The following is a 23,006-nucleotide window of genomic DNA, read 5'->3' on the forward strand; positions in this document are numbered from 1 at the left end:
AAAATGGCCAAATGGCTCAAAGAATACAACCACTATAAAATAAATAACAAAACAATAATAAACTTATTAAAAAAAGAACATGTTAAAATCAAGAATATAAAGGAGATCAAAAAATCCATTTAAAAATGACAGGATGATGATGGCTCATGGCAAGGATGTACGTGGGTACTTGAGCTCACACATAGTAGCCAAATAACAAACGTTCATGGCTGTTAGCATTCAGAACAAGTGTACAAGCGACACCAAATGTTAATTACATGATGGTGTGAACCCTTTCACTGATCTTCATGCTGAACTGCAGGTTAAGGACAGTGTAAGGTCCACAGTAACAGAGGAGAGATTTCTGGGGTTTCCTGATGCTTGACTCTGGCTTTCTGGAGCCTTCTGATAGTTCACAGATACTGTAAGTGTGTTTCCAGTTGGTATTCTGCCAAATGTTTATGCGCTTTTGTCAAAGACAACATTGGCATTTTCTTTGTGCAAATTCTCTCTTTCCCAGCAATGAAGACTTTAAACCTGCACTTCACAATCAAAAAACTACAGTACATTTCTAGCAAATACCTAAGACTAATAAAAAAAAAGGGGTATTTAGTTGAACATCAGTGGAATCAAACACAGTATGACTGTGCCACATTTCCCTGAATCACTTTTCACTCACATTCTGCATTGGATAAATAAATAATGACACCGCTAACATGGGGCCAGTCCTGCACCCATGCACAGGGCGCCCTGCTCTTCAATCGTCTCCAGCTCCTCTGACTGCATGGCCTGGGTGATCAGATTCAGCTCCTCGCACAGTGTCTCAAAGCGGTACGCCACTCGGATGTCTGGAACATTAGTGCGTCTGATGTCATTGCCCTCTTGCCCCTCTTTCAGATAATGTGGCCCCAGCCAGTTGCTTTTCACCTGGACACAAGACATCTGTATGCATTAGTCACATGTTTTTCTCTCTGATTCCTTGTATTTTAATTGTCTAAACCAGTGGTTTGCCTTTAGGGTGCACACTGGACATCAAGTTTGACCAAACAAAGTATTAAAACTATTGAATGGCAGCCAATGATTTACCACACAAATCATACGAGGATGCCACAAATATCCACAAATGCAAAATAAGCCATATATAATATAAAGTTATATTTTTTTTTTTTATACTGTAGTTTTGGTCCGGGTTTTAAAGAATGAGGTCATTTTATGCAATTTGCTTATGTTGGCTTTTAGCTACTGTAATTTATAGAGATAGAGAAGCTTGTGCCAATACAGTGCTGTGTTTGGACACACAACTAAATTGGTTGCCAAAACAGAAGATATGAAAAGTATTTTATCCTCCCTTTTAAAAGTCACATTTCAGTGAGGAATAAAGTATTGTTTTTCTCTGCTGTCCATAATTAAGTTTTTGTTCATGACTCACCAGAGCCACCATTCAAAAGTTTGACAAGATTTTTATGTCTTTAAAAGATGTCTCTCATGCTCACTAAGGTTGCATTTATTTTATCAAAATATAGCAAAAACAGTAATATTGTGAAATATTATTACAATACAAAACAAGTGTTTAATATTTATTCCTGAGATGTCAAAGATGAATTTTTAGCAGCCATTTTGTTGATCAATAATTTGTTTATTTTATTATCAATGTTGATATCACCTGTGCTGCATAATATTTGTGGAAACTGATACATTATTTTATAGGATTCCTTAAAGAATATAAAGTTAATAAAGAAAATAATTGATTTTAATTTTAAATATAAATATTTTGTAATATTTCAAATGTCACTAAAACATCACTTTTGATCAATGCATTCATGTCATTAATGCTAAATAAAAGTATTCATTAAAAAAAATGATAATAATAATAAAAAAAATACATTTTAGAGTTTTGAAAAACATTCAAACATTTTGAACATTAGTGTTTGTAGAAATATAACATTTTAGAATATGGTTCACTTTTAGGTCATGGTACCTAATGATTTTTCTAACCTTAACAAATTCAATCTTTATTTGTCAAAAGTTACTAAAAATGTGGCAAGTAAAATATACACACTAAACAACACAAAACGGACTTCTGCCACTGTTGACAGAGGTGTACGTGTAGATGTGAGCACCTGGTGAGAAAATCCACTCATGAGCACACTGTTTCGGCACAGCTCACACATGTCACATGAGCTCAGCTTCCACACTTGAGCAGCGATGCTGTACTCCTCTATCAGCGGCTCCTGAACAACCACAAACACTAGGTCAACACATCGAGACCTCACTAGAGGAATAAGAGATATAGTATAGTTAAAAACATTTTAATATCTGATGGTATAGTTTGGCATGTAACCTTTGTGAAGTGGAACTGCAGTGGGTCATCAGTGGACAAAGACACCATGAGACCCCGGGACAGGTACTCAGGCAGAGGATTTCGATGGTAACTGAGGAAGAGGCTGTTGTTGCTGAGTGGGGACATGGCTATGCCGATCTGAGCCAGGTAATACAGATACTGCAGTACAGGAGCCTGAAAAACACACACAAACATCTCGCTCTAAAACCCTGGGTGGACTGATAAGCTCTTGACTGTTTGCAATGGGTCTTAAGATATGAATATTAGCTCTAAAATATCCAGTGTGAAAAAAGGTTTCATGAGTTAACGCTTACATCTAATAAATAGAGTAAAGGTCATGTGTATTGGGCGTGCTGGACTAGTTGGAAGTGAGGAGATGGGGTGGTGGAGGGATGCTAGAAGACTGTCAAAGAATAGAGGCAAGTCTGCTGTGTATATATAACTATCATCTTGTTAATTTGGTTGATTACTAATTTTCTGAACAAGCTCCTCCCGCACTTTGTTAATAAAACAATTTAAAATACGAACAAACACGAGCAGAACAGATTTCCAGTGACAACCATGATTCAGGAGAAGTATCTAGAGTTTCTTTACTTTTCTCAGAAGCAGGCCATGGGAAATATTTTCTGACAGCAGAAATCCAGACACGAGGTGGTGAATAGGCCCTGCCTCTCCACAGTGTGGGCGTAACACAAAGGAATTCAAGTTTCTCTGTCTGTTGAGAAGAAAACAAGAGAAATACATTTTTACCTTAATTAATATAATGTATTGTGGTAAGCAAATATGCACTTAGGTACATCAAATACCTGCGCAGGTGGTTGAGTACAGTCATATTTGCATACATGTAGTACAGATAATATGAGTATGGAGGATTGTCCTCCTCTGTCCAGTTGACAGGTTTTGGACTGTCCAGGTTAAAGATGTGATGCTCAGGTTTGGACTCATCATCCACGCTATCAAACCCAACAACCTGAAGGGCACATCAACATTCAGTCTCACAATACAATGAAACTGTGATCATACTTGTTGATAATCTGATTTTATTTACAGGGTGAATAGTGATAGTTTTATTTTGCGGAGTAAAATGGGACCTTTGACTTGGGACCACTGAAGTTAAACTTTAAAGACAGACACTTTCTTACAAGCAACTTAAGAGGCAACGTACAGCCTTTTTTATAGGGAAAACAAATTATCATTGTACACTCAAGCTTTACTACATTACTAAAAGTTCACTCACATGTTGCAGAAAGAGATGCAGCTGTGGATGGCTGCTGGGATTGACAGTGACCTCAACCAGAGGCATAAAAATGTTCTCAAGCATCTCCTGGAAGTTAGACAGCTGCTTTTTGGTGTGGTACACATCGCTGTAGAGGAAGGAAACAACCTGTCACCTGTTAACTTAGTGATGGTTTTAAAATTTAGATTTTATGTGCAGTGAAAAAACATTTTGGAAATAAGTCCAGTGAGCTATGTGCTTTTCAATATATAATAATAATATACACCAGTTCAAATTTTGTGGTCTGTAAGATATATATATATCTTGGTGAACACATAAAGGGGAAGTCGTGGCCTAGTGGTTAGAGAGTATGACTCCTAATCCTAGGGTTGTGGGTTCGAGTCCCAGCCGGCAATATGATGACTTAGGTGCCCTTGAGCAAGGCACTGAACCCCCAACTGCTTCCCGGGCACTGCAGCATAAATGGCTGCCCACTGCTCTGGGTGTGTGTTCACAGTGTGTGTGTGTGTCTGTGTGTGTGTGCACTCTGGATGGTTTAAATGCAGAGCACAAATTCTGAGTATGGGTCACCATACTTGGCTGAATGTCATGTCACTCACTTTTTTTTTTTTTTAAGACACTTTTTTTTTAAGTCACAAAAATTGAACAAAAAATCTTACTGACCCCAGACCTTTTAAACAAGAGTGTAAATATTTGTATTTTTTAATTTTATCAGAGATTTAGGCCTACTGTAGGGATCAGATAATACGGCCACTTTATATTGAGATAATGTTGAGTACTCACAATAACCGGGGCACCTGCACCAGCCAGCGCACGTTATCTGAATAAACTTTGTGTTTGACGGCCCACTGAGCCAGTTTATCCCATTCATCTCGTGAGCGGCCGTAGATGGAGAGCCGCAGCTCCACATTCTGATATTTGCTCTCCTCCAGGTCTGACATCACCTCCTGAAAGGCACCAACATAAAACTATCAGCAGGGGGCACACTTTACCATGTGAAACTGAATTCATCCTCATGTTTTATTAACCTCAAAGATTATAAGGAACAGATGATACCTTGATTATGTGACCGAAGTATTTCCCCTCAATATGGTTGTCAGTCTTGATAAAGATTTCTCGGAGGATGGATTCTCCAATTGGGTTATATTTGGAATTGAATTTATCAAAGCGGTGGAAGGTGTTACGGTCCTACAGGAAAGAGCAAAATTAAAAATATATATTTAAAAACAAAATTCCCTCCATCATCTTGCTTTCAAATACTTCTACTTTAATACTGACCAATTATTTTCACATACAAGTTAGAGAAGAATCTCTTTAGTAAAAATTTAGATTCACATGGTTTATGGACCCATTAAACTGTATGCAACTTTGTATAGCATTCATTTACAATCAGAGTTTGCATTTGATTTGGCATCTGCTGTATGAAACAACTAAGTTAACTTTATTTTAAATTCTGTTAAAACTATGTCAAGGTTTTTCTTAATAGTCTTTTTTTATTATTAAGTTTTAATGAATAATTGTTAAGTCCACAAGATATAGCATATTAAGTAGTAGCATTTAAAAGTTTGTGGTCAGTAATTGTTTTAAGAAATTACTACTTTTAATTCAATAATGACACATTCATTGGACAAAAAGTGACAGCAACAACATTTAAAATGTTATGAAATATTTATATTTTAAATAAATGCTGTTATTTTGACCTTTCTGGGGGAAAAGCTAAAAAAAGCTAATCTGTTTTCAACATTCATAACAAAAATGTTTCTTAAGTGCCAAATCAGCATATTAGAGTGAGTTCTGAAAGATCATGTGACACTGAAGAATGAAGTAAGGACTGCTGAAAATTCAGCTTTGCCTTCACAGGAATACAATTTGAATAATATAATAATAATATAATAATTGCAATATTTCACAATAATATTTACAATATAACTGTTTTTATGGTTAATCTGGGTGAACATAAGAAACTTCTTTCAAAAATCTAAAAACCTTACAGACCCCAAACATTTTAACAGTAGTGTATATACAAGTGTAGTGTATATTCAGTTACTATTATTATTATTAATTATTATGTCTAATTGCTAGTGATAGTAGAAGTATTTTTAATAGAAAGTACAGTTCTTACCGCATGCATATCCAGAGTGTCTACGCTGAGGTCAAAGGCCGTCAGGTTCATGCTTTCAAACACCTCTGACAGAGTCTGTCCTCGGCCTTGTTCCACATGGACGATTTCACCAGGATATTTCTTCATGGCTCTTTTAATGAAGCGCAGCAGGTGCTTCTGATTCATACAGGATGAGGCATGGATATGTGTGTCTACCTGAAGGTCAAGATGTCACATCACATCACAAGTGAGCAGCAACGATTGATGAAATAATCAGATATTCCCTGTGACAACCACTAATAAATTTAATGAACTTCAACAAAACATTTTGTGTGTTCATGCCGTTGGATAGCGGACCTTCCTGATGTTGTAGAAATCACGGTGAGGGACTTTCTTCTGTGCTGCCAACTCTTTCATCTCATTTAAGAGAATGTGCATCTGGAACTTGGAGCTGAGGTACTGCAGCCGGCGATAGCAAAAAGATTTCCTGTGCAAAAAAAATATACACTCAGGAATCTATATGCTAAACCTAAGGCAGATCAGTCAAGTTCTGGCTGTTTTTGGCGTCAGATTTAATCAGACTTTGCCTCCCTACAAATTAATTACAGGTCTTTGTGAGGATAGGTTCATTTAACCTTGCATAAAATCAGGTTCATTTTATCAGGTTCCAACAAGATCAATAATGATTTCTATAAAGCAAATGAGCCTACTCAGGGATCACCTCACATTTACATATACAAAATGAGCTGTTTCAGTCAGTAATTTGATCATATTTTCCTGAAACCGCAGTATCAGAATGGAAAAAAACCTCACTGTGTTCAGTAAAACTTACACTGGCCCGTTAATGATGAGTGCCATCATCATGTTCATATCAGCTATGTACTCATGCAGGTCTGGGTACGGCAAGTCCAGCTCTGAGGAACTGATGGACATTATGAACAAACAAAAAGACAAAAGAAGACAAAATGTTAAAGAATTGGTTAGTTGAAAAAAAATTTCCTGATAATTTATTCACCCCCATGTCATCCTGGACCCAGATGTTCATGTCTTTCTGTCTTCAGTTGCAAAGAAATTAAGGTTTTTGAAGAAAACATTCCAGGATTTTTCTGGAATGTATTTTAACCACAAATGCTCGTCTTGTACTAGCTCTATGATGTGCGTATGCAAATTCATGCATTATGTAATCATGTTGGAAAGGTCCCACGCGGTCAGTGAGGAAACAGGAAGAAGTCTTACTTGTGTGTGTACACATGAACAACACCATCCACCATCTTGCAAGTGTAGCCCAATCCTGGGGGCATGCTGTCAGGGTCTAGCACCTCATAGGGGTGGGTTTCTGAGACAGGAGGGTGGACCGTTGCATCTGAGGAAAACACATGATATAAGAGAAGGAGATGTTGTTTTGTTTTGTAACTGAATATTTACACTTATACATTTAATAAAGTTTGGGGTTGGTAAGATTTTTCTGTATTTGAAAGAACATTATTATGCTCACCAATGCTGCATTTATCTGATCACAAATACAGTAGAACCAGTGATATTGTAAAACATTATTACAATTTGAAATAACTTTTTAGTCCTGTAGTAGTACTCCAGTCTCCATTGACACATGATCCTTCAGAAATCATTCTAATATGCTGAGTTGGTGCTCAAGAAACATTTCTTATTACTATTGAAAACAGTTGTTCTGCTTATTTGTGGAAACTGTGATACAGTTCTTTAAGGAAAACTTAATTTGAAATATCTGACTCATAAAAAACAAAAACAAAAAAAAAAACACTTTTTCATAAATTGGCCATCACTATTTCTCCCATGAATACATCAAGGAGAGCTAGGGCTGATGTCAAGATTTTTAAGATTTTTAATTCTGTTCATCACAGTCATATGAATGACTTTTATTGTATGTTGTAATTGTGGTGGTAATGATGCAATTTTTTATTTTTTTAACTACTGCTTTAATGTGTTGAAATATGTTTGTTCTGTGGTTTAACTAATCATCTGTGGTTAATATAAACTGATGCTGAGTCTGTAAACAAAGCACATTACTTTCATTCTTTCCACAGTTAAAGGGATAGTTCACTCAAAAATGAAAAGTGTATGATTATCTGCTTACCCCCAGGGCATCCAAGATGTAGGTGACTTTGTTTCTTCAGAAGAACACATATAAAGAATTTGAACTCAAACCGTTTCGGTCTATCAGTCTTTTAATGTAAGTGGATGGGAATCACGGCTTTAGGAGTCCAAAAACATACACAAACAAAGCCAAATTAAACCCTGCAGCTCGTGATGATACACTGATGTGTAAAAACACAAAACAATCGGTCTGTGCAAGAAACTGAACAGTATTTATATAGTTTTTTTTAACCTCTGATTTTCACAGCAATGTCAAACTGTCTGTCCTGAGAACGTCAGGAGATGGACAATTGGACCAAATGGACCACTGATACTATCTACAATCTCAATTAGGAGTGTCAATGGTTCATTTGAGAGATAGGTGGCAGTAATGCACTTATCTCTGATGTGCCATAAAGCAAGAAGAAGAAGAAGATATGTCAGTTTGTGTTTTACTGAAGAAACAAAGTCACCTACATCTTGGATCTCCTGGGGGTAAGCAGATACACATCAAATTTTTGGATGAACTATACCTTTAAGTCAATTCCATGAAATCATTCTGCGGTAAATTCTTCCTCTCTCCTAAAATGCAGATCAATCCAGTGTGTCTCTATTGAGTTTAAACACAATTTTAAACTTTTCCATTTACTATGTATTTAGCACTAAGATCCTGATTCTTGGACATAAATAATTTATCTTCAGAATACATCCTTTAGAAAACTGTGGTTCAACCCACTTGCAGATATGGAGGACTCCGGCATCTCCTCAAAGGGATTGACGCTCAGAGGTTGGCCACCCAGCTGCTCCTGCAGGTAACGTGCTGTAGTCCTACAGAAGCTCTGCATGGACAGAGAGATGTACTTCTCTCTGATGAACAGAGCTTTGACCACACATTTAGCAGCATCCAGTAGGTCAGTGAATGGAACCTGGGGTGTGAGAGAAGTCGACTCACTTAAACAAGGTCTGTCTGTCTGTCCATCTATCTATAAAAGATGGGGATTTTTCATTGACCCCTTCTGCAGGTCAAACAATTTTTGTTCAACAATGCTGATTCATTCAGTTGGGAAACAAGTATGAGTGGGTCAATGATTCATTCAATTTGTTAAAAAACACTGAAGCCATGCATAAAATCACATACTTGAAATTTGCTCCGCAGCCATTACAAAAAGGCATTCTATAAAGTATGAATATGGGTAGTATGAATGAAATTTTTGGGAAATACTACATCCACCATGTTGTCACTGGAATCTACCAGTGTCAAGGTGCGACGCTTCATTGCCAACTACTGTCCAGTGGCTTCATGGGATAGTAAAGTGTCCATTAAATTTGGCTTTTAGAATTCAGAAATACTACTCTTTTGGAATACTGTTTTTTTGCATACTATACAGTATGGAAGTAGCCATATTTGGATACAGCTTATTTCATTGTGTGAGAAAACAAGTTTAAGTAAATCACTGAATCTTTTACTCATTCGATTAGTTTAAAAACTCAGATTCATTCAGAAATTAAACCTCATTTCTTAGAGACTGTGGTGTAGATGCCTGAATGTTCAGCAGTATGCTGACTTTAAATCAAATTTCTGTGGCAGGACAAAAACTGAGTTATTCTAAAATGCTAGTTACTGAATACTTCTTGTTTATTGGACTAATTAAAAAAAGAATATTACATTTGTAATTTTACCATTGGTCTGAATATCACCTGTGACCTGTGGCAAGTAGCACAAAGCCACCCCGCTTTATCTATTTTTTACTAAGAACATTTTGTTTTTCCCTTTTAGTTCCTCTATTTCTTGACAAAACCCCTCAGCTGTATTGTTGTCAGCTCATGTTTCCCTCAGGAGTTTGTGTAATTGTGTGTGGATGTATGAAACTTGGTTCTCCCTCAGGAGTTTATATAATGTCTGTAGTGTCCACTTCAATTCTGTTCTGTCAAAAACATCTTGTTTCTGTAGAAAAGTGAAAACAGAAAAGTGAAAACAGAGCTGTTGCTACCCCACATTTCTCCTCTCCAGAGATCGTGACCCTCTGATACTCCCTCTCAGGGATGAGCTCTCTCTCGGGATAGAGTTCTTTGGGTGCCTGGCTTTGTTCTTTCATATACCTGAGAAAGAGTAAAGGTACAGCATGCTGATACTAGTTAAAAAACAGGGGTCCCACATGAATGATCACAGAACATCTTAAACACTCACTCCAGATCTGTCGCACTGTCAGTTTTCATGAAGTCTTGTTTGGCTCGCAGTAGGATATCAGGCTCAAACCTCAAGAGAAATAGCATTTAAATTAACTGACTGTGGGTCAAAGGTCACATGTGCATACAGAGCAGTGAATGTTGAAATAATATTGGCACACAAAGTGATGAGTAAATTCTTCATTACACATTTCCAGCTGAAAAGACTAGTACAGTTGGATATCAGTATGCTGTATGTTGTGTTTCAGTTGTTGGACTGCAACATGAGATGCTGATGTTCCCAGAAGGTTAATTGCTGAATTTTAAGCAAATATTTATTTAATATATTCCTGAAGAGTTTATTTTTCTACAGAATTTTTTGATGAATATAAAGTTCAAAAGTACTTTTTGGAATTGAAATTTTTTGTAATCTTTTGTCACTTCTGATTCATTTAATGTGTCTTTGCTGAATAATATATATATTATATATTTTTTAATAAAAATATATATGTATATATGCACCTATATAGTTGCATCTCAGTAAATTAGAATGTCATGGAAAAGTTCATTTATTTCAGTAATTCAACTCAACTTGTGAAACTTGTGTATTAAATTAATTCAGTGCACACAGACTGAAGTAATTTAAGTCTTTGGTTCTTTACATTGTGATGATTTTGGCTCACATTTAACAAAAACGCACCAATTCACTATATCAACAAATTAGAATACTTCATAAGGCCAATAAAAAAAAATTGTGAATTGTTGGTCTTCTGGATGTTCATTTACTGTACATGTACTCATAACTTATTATACTAATTATTGTCTCAATTCAGCATGGCATGGAGGTGATCAGTTTGTGGCACTGCTGTGGTGAGTATGGAAGCCCAGGTTTCTTTGACAGTGACCTTTAGCTCATCTGCATTTTTTGGTCTCTTGTTTCTAATTTTCCTGAGAAAATAGATTCTCTATGGGGTTCAAGTCTGGTGAGTTTGCTTGCCAGTCAAGCACACCAACACCATGGTCATTTAACCAACTTTTGGTGCTTTTGGCAATGTGGGCAGGTGCCAAATCCTGCTGGAAAATGAAATCAGCATCTTCAAAAATATGCTCAGCAGAAGGAAGCATTAAGTTCTCCAAAATTTATTGGTAAACGGGTGCAGTGACTTTGGTTTTCAAAAAACACAATGGACAAACACCAGCAGATGACATTGCACCCCAAATCATCACAGACTGTGGAAACTTAACACTGGACTTCAAGCAACTTGGGCTATGAGTATCTCCACCCTTCCTCCAGACTCTAGGACCTTGGTTTCCAAATGAAATACAAAACTTGCTCTCATCTTAAAAGAGGACTTTGGACCAGTGGGCAACAGTTCAGTTCTTCTTCTCCTTAGCCCAGGTAAGACGCCTCTGACGTTGTCTGTGGTTCAGCAAATTCCTTTGGCTCTTGATGACTTGACCCCAGCCTCAGTCTATTCCTTGTGAAGTTCATTCAAATTCTTGAATCGATTTTGCTTGACAATCCTCATAAGGCTGCGGTTTTCTTTTGGTTGGTTGTGCATCTTTTTCTTCCACACTTTTTCCTTCCACTCAGCTTTCTGTTAACATGCTTGGATACAGCACTCTGTGAACAGCCAGCTTCTTTGTCAATGAATGTTTGTGGCTTACCCTCCTTGTCAAGGGTTTCAAGGGTGTCAATGATTGTCTTCTGGACAACTATCAGATCAGCCTGTCAGTCTTCCCCATGATTGTGCAGCCTGGTGAACCAAACTGAGAGACCATTATGAAGGCTCGGGGAACCTTTGCATGTGTTTTAAGTTGATTAGCTGATTGGTATGTCAGCATATTCTAATTGGTTGAGATAGTGAATTGGTGGGTTTTTCTTAAATGTGAGCTAAAATCATCGCAATGTAAAGAACCAAAGACTTAAACTACTTGAGTCTGTGTGCACTGAATTAATTTAATACACGAGTTTCACAAGTTGAGTTCAATTACTGAAATAAATGAACTTTTCCATGACATTCTAATTTATTGAGATGCACCTATATATATATATATATATATATATATATATATATATATATAGGTGTGTGTGTGTGTGTGTGTGTGTGTGTGTGTGTGTGTGTGTGTGTGTGTGTGCACTTGGATGGGTGAAATGCAGAGCACAAATTCCGAGTATGACGTCACTTCACATTCACTTTTTCACTTAAAAGTTTGTTTGCCATCTGGCTTAAGGAACTCTGAAGGTTACAAGGTTACAAACATGGTTATAATCATGGAAAAGTTTAATAATACTTAGAAAAAGTCAGAAAGCTTGTGTATTGTAGGCACTACTGTCAATGGTTGAGTTTCATGATGAATGATGCGTGGTACTTGATTATTATAGTACTTGATATCCTGGCTGATTTGCCGCTCCAGTCGTTGCCGCCTCTCCTCCAGCTGCTCAATAGGGCTCTCCTCAGGAAACTCATATGGAGCACTCCGCATCTCACTCTCCGCGAGGCTGCGCGAGAACAGCTCCTAAACACACACAATTAACCACACATTTACATAACAGCAGAGACAAACACAAAATATGCATTCAAGCATCGTGATTACTGTGATTGCTGCTTTGTTTACCTCTGCAATCTCTTTGTATTTGCCATCCATGGATGTGCGCAGGTCAATGTGGCCGTGCTTGGTTACAGGGTTGCCAGGCAAAGAATACTGGGACGTGAGGAGGTGTCGGCCAACACGAAGATCTACTAGGAAGATAATGAGAGAGAGATCTTTATATTTCAATAGAGATGTCTTAATTGGTTTTAGTCTTTAAAACATTGATTTTGTGTGAGTGAATATGGAAGAAAAACATTTGAGGACAAATTGTGATCCATTTTGTTTAGCTTTGTTTTTCTGCTGTCCAGAAAAAGGCAGGGTCAGAAAGCTGCTGAGGATCCGCAATTGTTTGTCTCACAAAACAATGAAGCATTAAGGTGGGAGGACATTAGTTTCTATGTGAACGTGTGTTGGCCTCAGTCTTAGTATGCCCACTTAACTTGTGGGCAACTACAAACCAAACGCTTCTAGAGCCCACTCGAATTATAGCATTGCCACACTGCAAAAAGTCACTGCACTCAATATCCAAATTTTTTTAAAACAAGATCAATTTACTTTAAGCAAAACGTAAGATATTAAGAAATAGATATTAACATGCTTACATGTTAAAAATGTTTGACATATTTTAAAAATAATTTCTTATGCTCACCAAGGCTGCATTTATTTGATCAAACACTTTCACTTCACTATGAGTGAAGGGTGAAGCGACCCTTCTGCCTGAGTTCCATAGTTCCCATGAGTGATATCAATCTTCCTAAACACTTGATCAAATATTCATAACCCTGATCAATAATTAAGCAGCCATGTCTATCCCCTGCACTGCAGAGAACTAGACATCTCGTCCCACAGTGAAAGCACACAGGAAACGGACCAAGTATAGATGGATTCCCCTAGTTACACCCATCAGTAGAATTCCTGAAGTTCCTGCAGATCTAAAAATGTGGCAAATCTCAAAAATAGTTTGCAGTACCAATGCACTTACAGTAGCAACACTTTAGAGAACACTAGCCTGTGGGCTACTGTAGATCTGCAATAGTTACAATACAGATAACAGCTGTTTTCTGGGTCTGAATTCATCCTGAGATCATGTGATGAGCTCAGCAGTTGGTATATTGACATACTCATCATTATTTTACTAAGAGCTGACACTTACCATTTTAAGCCTGAGGCGAACCCATCATTATTAAAAACTTAACATGAGAGCTTTTCTGTCTGTGGAATCTCTTTTCATCATAGCAGCATAATCATTTACTCTCATAGTTTAAATCCCTTGTTGTGTAATTCTTAATCTGTATAAATATATGTGCTTGTTAATCGCTGTTATTTTGATCTCCTGGTTTTAAAGATTTTATTTTATTTTTTTATTATTTTATTTATCTTTTATTGTACCAGGATAGACCCATTGAGATGCAAATCTCTTCTTCCAGGGAGGCCTGGAAAAAATGACAGCACAAAATGGCACACATAAAACAAACAAAATTATGCCCTACATTCAGATGATTACAAAAATGTGACCAAAAAACCAACAAGCATTTACTAATAGCAAATGCATATTTCCTTAGCGTATACCATACATTTAATTTTATTTTTGTATTTAAAGAGGGGAGTGTTTCTAGCATATTAACGCTCTACAACCCATTTCATAATGAGGGAGCAAAAAAAAAGAAGGCGGTTTTGCCAAGCTTTGAATATACTCTTGGAACATTTAAAAGTAATTTTGCAGAAGATCTAGTGTTGTAATAACATGTATAAAATGATAAAAGACTGCAGATATAAATTGGTAATTTACCTAACAGTGCCTTAGTGATAAACAACAGCATGTGCACTTTCCTTCTTTGAAACAAAGAGGACCATCCCACCAATTCATACAATATACAATGATGAGTGCGTGAAGAAAAAGCACTCGTCATGAAACGTAAAGCAGCATGGTATACATAGTCCAACTTTTTAAGAGAAGATAAACTTTAATGCATATGAATCAAATCACCATAATCTTACACTGACAAGAAAAAACTTTGTATAATTCTCTTTCTCGCTTCAAAGGGAAGACATTTCTTTAAGCGAAAAAGAAAACCCAATTATAATCTAAATTTTTTTTTTTTATTCAATATGTACATAAAATCCCAATTAATCATCCAGCCATATGCCCAAGTATTTATAACAACTTACTCTTTCAATAGATTCTCCTTGTAAAGTTGAAAGAGAGTAATCTGTTTTCAGTGCAACAACGAGTGAAAAGCATGTATTTTGTTTAAAACCAATTTTAAGTTGGACAATGACAGTTGCAGTGACTGAAAAGATTATTACAAGAGCTCTATGGCTTGATTCACCGAATGTGATTGTCATCAGCATATAAATGAACTCTAGCTGAGGTTATCCCACGACCAAGGTCATTAATATAAAAAGAGAATAAAACTGGTGCTAAAATAGAACCCTGAGGAACACCTTTTGTCATTTTTTGTTAATTTGAAATACAATTTTCAACTGAGACACACTGAGTTCTTTCCGATAAATGATCATTGAACCAATTTAGAGCCATTTCACTAAAACCTATACAACTTAGACTTTGTAATAAAAGTTAATGATCTACAGAGTCAAATGCTTTAGAGAGATTTACAAACAATGCTGCAAAATGTTGTTTACTAACCAAACATTTAACAATATCATTTGTAACCAGCATAGCTGCTGTAATAGTACTATTATTGATAATACTATGATTTTTTCCAGCGGATTAACCTGCACAGATTAATTGTTTACACTAAGACTACCAATGTGACTAAAGTAAATAAAGTACATTTTGATTTCATGCAGACTTTAAGACTTAAAAATACAAAGGTTATTATAATAGTGTATATTTTCATAGTAGTGATACAAAGCAATTAAAGTTTGATCTTTAAGATAATGTTTTATTTTTTATTTTAGCAAAAACATGAAAAATCTTAAACTTTATTCAAGATTCTCTCAAATCTTAAAATTTTGCTACTCAAAAATTTTGATGTAAAGCATTAGTTCTCCCTGCAGAAAGTAGGAATCGCCATCCACCTGCTTAGACTCAATTACTAATTACGAACTACTTCCATGTAATTAACCACAGCGCTCAAACACAATCGAGAGTAGCAGAACTGAATAATTGTAAATTTGGTATGGAGTGGAGTCATGTTATACTAACCCTCAGTTTACATAATGCTTTATAAGTCCTGCTGCTTATTGTTTTTCTGTTCTGGCAAAGTTAATGTGCAAGATACCTATCAGTGAGTTTAATGAAGGTAATTAATGACAGGATTGTCTAGGAGATGAACTCATTGTTAAAATCTGTGTGGCCTTTTCACAGATGGGTGGACTAATTATGACAATGATAGTTCATTAGCACACAACACAGATAGACACAGCATGAGATGCATGCACAACCTCACACACTTATAATCACGCTCTCTCTTTTCACACTTCTCATTTAACTCCACATGATCACAGCCTACTCATTTCTCACTTAACTGCAAGATAAAGCATAGAGAATATTATAGCAAGAGATTGTGTCAGGATTTTCGATGTGCATGTGTGTGTATAGAACAGTGCAAAGCCCCATGTGGAGACTGATAGACCCACTGGCATGTGTATAATCATCTTCTCATGTGTGTTATTTTGGGAGTTTCATGCGTTTTACATAACCACCATCCCCTTCAAACACAGGATCACTGTATAAACAGCAAAGCAGAAAAACACGAGCTTCAACCATGCAATTTTAAAACTCAGATAATGGAGTTATTGATTCTGATGGTAAACATTCTAGAATGAAGGTCTATAAATGTCACATATTTGTGAATACTCAGTGCAGTGAGATATAGAGCTGAGAGATAAGAACAGCACTAGAATGACCAGCGAGATGAGGTCAAAGATCAGACCGTCTGTTTGGTTGTAGACGCCATCCTGCTCAACAAGTTACTTTTCATTTAAAAGTTGCATAATATTTGTTTATTTATCCGCTTGTGTGTACTTCATATTTGTTATTTAATTTTTAAATATTATCTTTTAAATTAAAACAATTAAATTTTTATTATTTTGTTATTACATTTTATTTAATTTTATTCTGCTTTCTTTCAAACATAAGTACAGTATATGTACAATACCGTTCAAAAGTTTGGGATTTTTAAAAAATAAATTAATACTGTTATTCAGCAATAATGCACTTAATTGTTATAGTAAAGTGATAGCAAAATACATTTAAGATGTTTTTCATAAATGCTTTTCTTTGGAACCATTCAACAAAGAATGCTGAAAAAATATATTTTTTATCACATTTCAACAAAACTATTAAGCAGCTCAAATGTTTTCAACATTGATAATAATAAGAAATGTTTCTTGTGCAGCAAAGCAACTTATTGGAATGATTTCTGAAGAATCGTGACACTGAAGACTGGAGTAATGACTGCTGTTCTTTTCTGCAGCTTCTTCTGTACAATATTGTACACTGTATTTATGTGTTATTACATTAAGGGTTTTTGTTTTATAATTGTAATAATATTTCACAATATTACTTTTTTCACTCTATTTTTGATAAAATAAATTCAGCCTCTTTGAGCTGGGGAGACTTCTTCCATAAAACATTAAAAAATATATTTTGTATGTAGAATTAACACAAAAGTTCTGATTCTGAAATATCTCATATGCTCCATAAATGCAGAAATATACAAACATCACTAGGAAAGCTGAGGGAAGTTTTACAATACCTAAAGTGTGATCTAAAATTATATTAGCAGCTGGTTCTAATGCTAATGTTAACATACTGTACTTCATGAAATCCTCAGCAAAACCGAGCCACACTGAGAATTATAGTTACCTCACCAACTCCAGTCAGGGCCAGTCACTGTTGCTATGGCAACCTGAGGCTGCATCCCTTTGTTCGCTCACTTTACACCTGACATGACCCTACATCATAGGTGTAAAATAAACCTGGAACTGTCTCAGAGTAGACACTCAATCACCATTTAGAACATAAAACTATGAAACACATTCAAGCTTAATGTGAAATCACATGACTACAGCTTGCAGTGATCCATTTAAAAGAATAAACTCATGTCCATGTGTTTCCTGTTGGAAAATATCTGTGTTTTGGAACTTGGTAGCTGGTCGACCTAAACCAAGTTTGAAACCAGGTATGCTGATAGTCCAAGATGATCTACCAGTGCGGACCTATTAGAAACCAGATGCAAGAAACCAAAACACATCGGCCAGCTTAAACTGGATTCCCCAGTATGGTTTGGACACCCTTATACAAATATCATACAAAGACCACATCCAAGCAGCATCCTTCTCTATTACTCCTTCAACTGTCCACTTAATCTGTCATCTGTGAAACACAATGCTGACCACAACACCTTCAAAACAGGACCATCAATACATTCATACACCATCAGCTACACACACACAAGTGCATGACTCCCAAGGGAAAAACATGAACTGACAGCAACCAGCTGAGAGCTTAGCGATGGAGAGAAACAGAGAATGAAAGGACATAGAAGACAATAAATATCTCAGATGAAAAGGTATATGCAAACTATTGCTGGAAATCTCCCAAAACAGGTCAGAAAAGGCAGACAGAATAAAAGAAGAGTGACAGAAAGAACATGTAGCAAACACAAAGCCACACACACCTCCAGCAAAACATGTCTGTCATTCATTCCTCACTAACTCGCACACATTGTCTTGTGATTCAATCTGTCCCACATACATACAGTAAACACAGCTTATGGAGCCGAGGCATCCACTCTCCCCTCTCTCTTCTTCCTGGGTCCTGCCAGCTGTCTGGACTAGCCACTGTCATCCCCCTCTCATTTTAATATCCCTGACACATGGCTGGATCGTACCACCTGGCCTTGAGGGGCAGGGGGAGCTCAGCAGCATCACTGCTGCCTCTGTGACAGAGTGGGCTCGACAGCATCTCTCTACACCCCCCTGTCCTTCACCTCCGTGACGCGTTACTGCAGAGGATGTTTTGAGAAAGAGAGACTCCCTTGGAAGCTGGGCTAGAGGTCATTGCAGCTTTTATTGTCAACAGAAGAAAGTAGTATTGGACAATATTTCTAAGAGATCTGGCCCGTTTAAACATTCATCAGTATAATGGGTTTATCATTATACTGGAGCGGTCACCAAACCATTACTGTTGACTAAATGTTGAGCTAAGCATTACTGTGGATTAAGTGTGTAATCCGCATTAACCCATAGAAACCCATATAAAGTGTAAATGATTCTGCTCTTATATCCAGAGGCTGCTTTTGTATATGAGAGGTGTTTCTGATAATCTGAAGCTGTTTAATCAGAGGGAACAATAGCATCCTAGAATCCTGCTCAACTGTTAGAGGAAAAAGGCTTGATGGAGACATCAGAGAGAGAGAAAGGGACAAAGATTGCACTGATGAGGTTTTTGTGAGCCTCTGGAGACCAATTGCTTTTACTTGTTCCTGTGATTGAAGATCACTCCACCTCCGCTTCTTCCAAACCAGTATGAGTATGGAAACAGTTGATGGTAGCCATTGACTTCCATAGTAATTGTTCCCCATTCTTTTGTTTTCAACAGAAGAATGAAACTCAGGATTGGAATAAGAGCAGGGGAGTAAACGCTGACAGAATTTAAATTTTTGGGTGAACTTTACACAAACTGTTGTAAAGTTTTTCCAAAATATATACTGAAGCCAATTCTACCCATGAGTTTCAATAACTGTCAATTATTTATTTGTTAAATTAAGCCTTTTTATGTTAAATTGAAGATAAGCACACTCCAAGTAAACAACCAGAAGCAGGGAAAAAAAAATGCATATTAAAATTTTGAGATACAGTGAGTATGAAGTATGCTTGCTTGGAAAAATGTCTTGCTAGTCCCACCTAGTGGACAACAGCAAAACAGTTTGTTCTTTGGATTTTACGATCATGGAAAAACTACTGTACTTATTTCAATCCACAAAAACTAAAGAATATATACACCTATAAATATTAGAGTCTAACTACACTGTTGTAAAAGAAAAGGGGTCTTTAAGAAACCATAAACTTCCCACCTCATTGATGTAGTGGCTAATGCAATAATCAATAATTATGCCCAATAAAATAATCTACAATTATTTATACTACATATCAGTATGTAGACTGACTATTTAAAAGTCCATATACAGTATATACAAATGTTGTTATATATATATATATATATATATATATATATATATATATATATATATATATATATATATATATATATATTCCAATACGATATGATAATATATTGTGCCTCTTTAAAAGAATGTTCAAGTCACCTTAATTCAAATATTCTTTTGAAACCGTCACCAAATCACACTGTAATATTTTTCCAATGGCCTACAAGTAAAAGTCAGGTAAATTTAGACTACAAGCAAAGCCAAATACAAAAGAAAATAATCAGGGGCAATAAACGCACTGGACTGCATCAGAAATGTGGATCTGAAAGCTATTATTTCTTCAAAGAGAAATGGAACATTTTTCCATCCATGTCCTTTCTTCCAAATAATACCTTGTATTTGCACATTCAGGGCCCATTAACACGTCAAGAATGAGCCACAGTAAAAGCCACAGGCGTTCAGTGATCAGACACTTGATTGCTGCTGAAATGCGAGAGGAATTTTAAATATTGCATGTCGTATAGTGTCTCTAAAAACATGATTTAAAGGACTTTTCATTTAAAGCAAAGCACTGACTATAATTTATTGGTGCATGTGTGCGTGTGTGAGAGAAAGATAACTGTTTTGTGTCTTTATGACTGTAACTGTGGTTGTCTTAGTCTGCATGGATTCACTTTTCATTTTGTATCATTTTTAAAAGACAGCAGCAATATGCCACCTGCTAAGCCTTCATGCTCAGATGATTACTCCATCTCTGTGGTGAAGATGCTTTTTGATAACATTTCCTGCCTCAGACTCAGACAAATTATCCTGGCACAGCAAGACAAATGAGTCTCAACATTTATCTCTGTGTGGTTTTGCACTCAACCAGAGGTAAATGCACTTTCCATTACACTGCTTCTGCAGAGGCATGAAGATCTAATGAATACATGCAACGCCTAAGCAAACGTGTTTGTGCTTCTAGCACTGGATAAAATCACAGTTTTTCTGTGGGAGAGAGGTGTGAAGTGGTTTTTGGATCAGATCTTATGTAAGCCTTACGCAATGCTGTCCTGACCACAGACAATGTGTTGCATGCATTTTATGGATGTGCTCTACCAGTCACTGCCGTAACTGGTGCATGTTTGATTTCCCCCGTCTGGCTTTCTTGCAATTGAATCAGGAACATAATCTGGTGGTCGAATTTATTCAGGAATTGAGGGGTTGTGGTCACAAACCCAATCAGCTAAGTACTGCCAATATCATTTTGGTCAGAAATAATGTTTAATGAATAACTTCCTCTTTCTGCTCATCTGAGAAATATCATATAAAGACCCAGGAGCTATTATTCCATTTCAGAGAGAAAAAACATACATGTAAAGTATTAGTTTGCAGGGACCCATAAGAAGGAGAGAGACAGAAAAGAAGAACACAGTCATAGAAAGGTTGCTACAGTTTTCCTCAAATCCACAGGTATAAAGTTTCTACATCATGCGGATGCTGGATTACTGAAACTCTCCTTAACAACTGGCACATAAAAGTCAAATGTGAGAAGGAACCTGCATAAAAATATGCTGAATATATGAAATGTGAATGTAAAAAAAATGTACATGTAATGACACATTATGTTCTCCATTTCCGTCACATTTCTACCACACTCTCACATATGTTTTTGAACAAACACACTTACCCCCATTGGCTGTGTACTGCAGGCTGCCTCTCTTCCTGAAAGGGGATGTGGGTTTGCCTGAAGGCAGCTTAGAAGACATTTTGGCTTGAGTTTCACCAGAGATGGACAAAACACTGGTTGATTAAGGCAAGGAGGATTCCTTAGTGGAGGAAGAAAGAGGGGGGACACACTCAGTCCAGAGGGGCTTTGATTGCAGTAAGGAGGATGTTCAATGTAAGTGTGTGTTTGTGAAAGAGAGATCCCTGCTCTTCGGATGCTGCAGCGGGGGAACAGGCTCCTCCCCACTCCTCCCAGTGTCCACTCACACGCTGCCTGCATGCTGTCACTCCGCACTGTTTCCATGGAAACATCTGAGCCAGGTGGAACGTGACAGGAGAGATAATGCTGTGATGATGATGATGGAGGAATGCTTCTCATGTCACTTTCTCACAGCGCCAAGAGACGAGAGAAAACATGATGAGCCAGATGCTGGCTCAGGGCTCAAAGTTTAGTAATCTGGAAGAGGTGCACTGTGTGTTGGGTGAGGAGGTTACTGACTCTGTGTCGCCTCTGTGATGGGGAACAGCTGGAATCAAGTCTGTGGAATGTAGCAAACCATATATGAGAGATGTACAACCGAGTCAAGAAATGTTTTGGGTTGAGCATCTAACTTACCAACACAGGGAAACAAAATTAAAGAGAGGATCAAATGGATCATAACAGTCAGAATTTTAGAAAATTTGTGAATTTTTATTTAATTTAATGAACAGCTTTTTCAAAATATTCTGAACAAAACAAATATATCAGTGTTGGCTAATTATACATATTTTTTCCCAGATACTGTAAAACATTTTTCTTTCATAACTGAAATCGTGATTAATCATTTCACAGCACTGATAATATATATATATATATATATATATATATATATATATATATATATATATATATATATATATATATATATATATATATATATATATATATATGTGTTTGTGTATACGTGAATGCCTTAAACTTTTCACAGTACTAAAAATTTGCAGAAAGTTTTCTTCAAGCATCTTGAAGACGCTGCCACAGTTCTTCTGGATTTATTCTGTCTCAATTTGTTCTGTTTCTTCATGTTATCGCAGACAGACTGGATGATGGTGAGATCAGTTGTCAATCTCCTTGTGCACACAAAAATCTCACTGGATTATTAGAATTAATAGCAAAATGAATTTTTGGAAATGTAAACTGATATTTCCTACTGACACAGTACAGCAAGATAGAAATAACTGGCTTAAAACCATTGCTTAAAACAAACGCACAACCCTAAATTAAGGAAATGTTATCACTTCACAAGCTGCAATTTTTTACTTGTCTATAATGAGAATCCCTGTGAAATGCTGCTGATAACAGCACTGACCCTCATAAGCAATGCACAGTGAGGGGTCTTTACATAGGAAAATGCAAATGCAGCTCAAATGGGCCCTGGAAACATTAGCATTAGCTTAGAGGCAAAAGTGAAAAATGTGTTCAATATTATCCTCAGTCAGTGAATTCTGAAGAGATGGTTGTTGAGATTTCCTTCCTCGTGTCATAACATAATCTAATGTGGTATAGCAGACAGAGTGCATTAAAGCTATGGGTTTATACCTCCCTCTTGTGGAGGCGGAGAGTGATGCATTCATGTTTGTTTAAAAATA

At 36.6% G+C, this 23,006-nt stretch overlaps 1 protein-coding gene across 4 annotated transcripts; it reads right to left on the reverse strand.

Moving 5' to 3' along the window:
* Positions 1-33: 33 nt before the first annotated feature.
* LOC132114565 (AMP deaminase 2-like) lies at positions 34-21,705 on the reverse strand. 4 transcript variants are annotated; one of them, XM_059522742.1, is made up of 18 exons: positions 21,340-21,705; positions 12,556-12,677; positions 12,326-12,456; positions 9,959-10,027; positions 9,762-9,870; positions 8,507-8,696; positions 6,895-7,021; positions 6,491-6,580; positions 6,016-6,145; positions 5,680-5,874; positions 4,614-4,745; positions 4,341-4,504; positions 3,558-3,684; positions 3,127-3,290; positions 2,915-3,035; positions 2,321-2,494; positions 2,100-2,210; positions 34-906 (listed from the first exon to the last, which is right to left on the reverse strand). In XM_059522742.1, exons 1-18 carry the CDS (start codon positions 21,416-21,418, stop codon positions 691-693), a joined length of 2,451 nt encoding a protein of 816 aa, XP_059378725.1. In that variant the 5' UTR covers positions 21,419-21,705; the 3' UTR covers positions 34-690. The 4 variants fall into 4 exon arrangements, with proteins under 4 accessions (XP_059378725.1, XP_059378724.1, XP_059378726.1 ...); XM_059522741.1 differs by having other exon boundaries at positions 12,556-12,680; XM_059522743.1 differs by lacking the exon at positions 21,340-21,705 and adding an exon at positions 18,261-18,345 and having other exon boundaries at positions 12,556-12,680.
* Between the last annotated feature and the right edge of the window lie 1,301 nt (positions 21,706-23,006).

The sequence above is a fragment of the Carassius carassius genome, chromosome 34 (assembly GCF_963082965.1).
Source record: "Carassius carassius chromosome 34, fCarCar2.1, whole genome shotgun sequence".
NCBI lineage: Eukaryota > Metazoa > Chordata > Actinopteri > Cypriniformes > Cyprinidae > Carassius > Carassius carassius.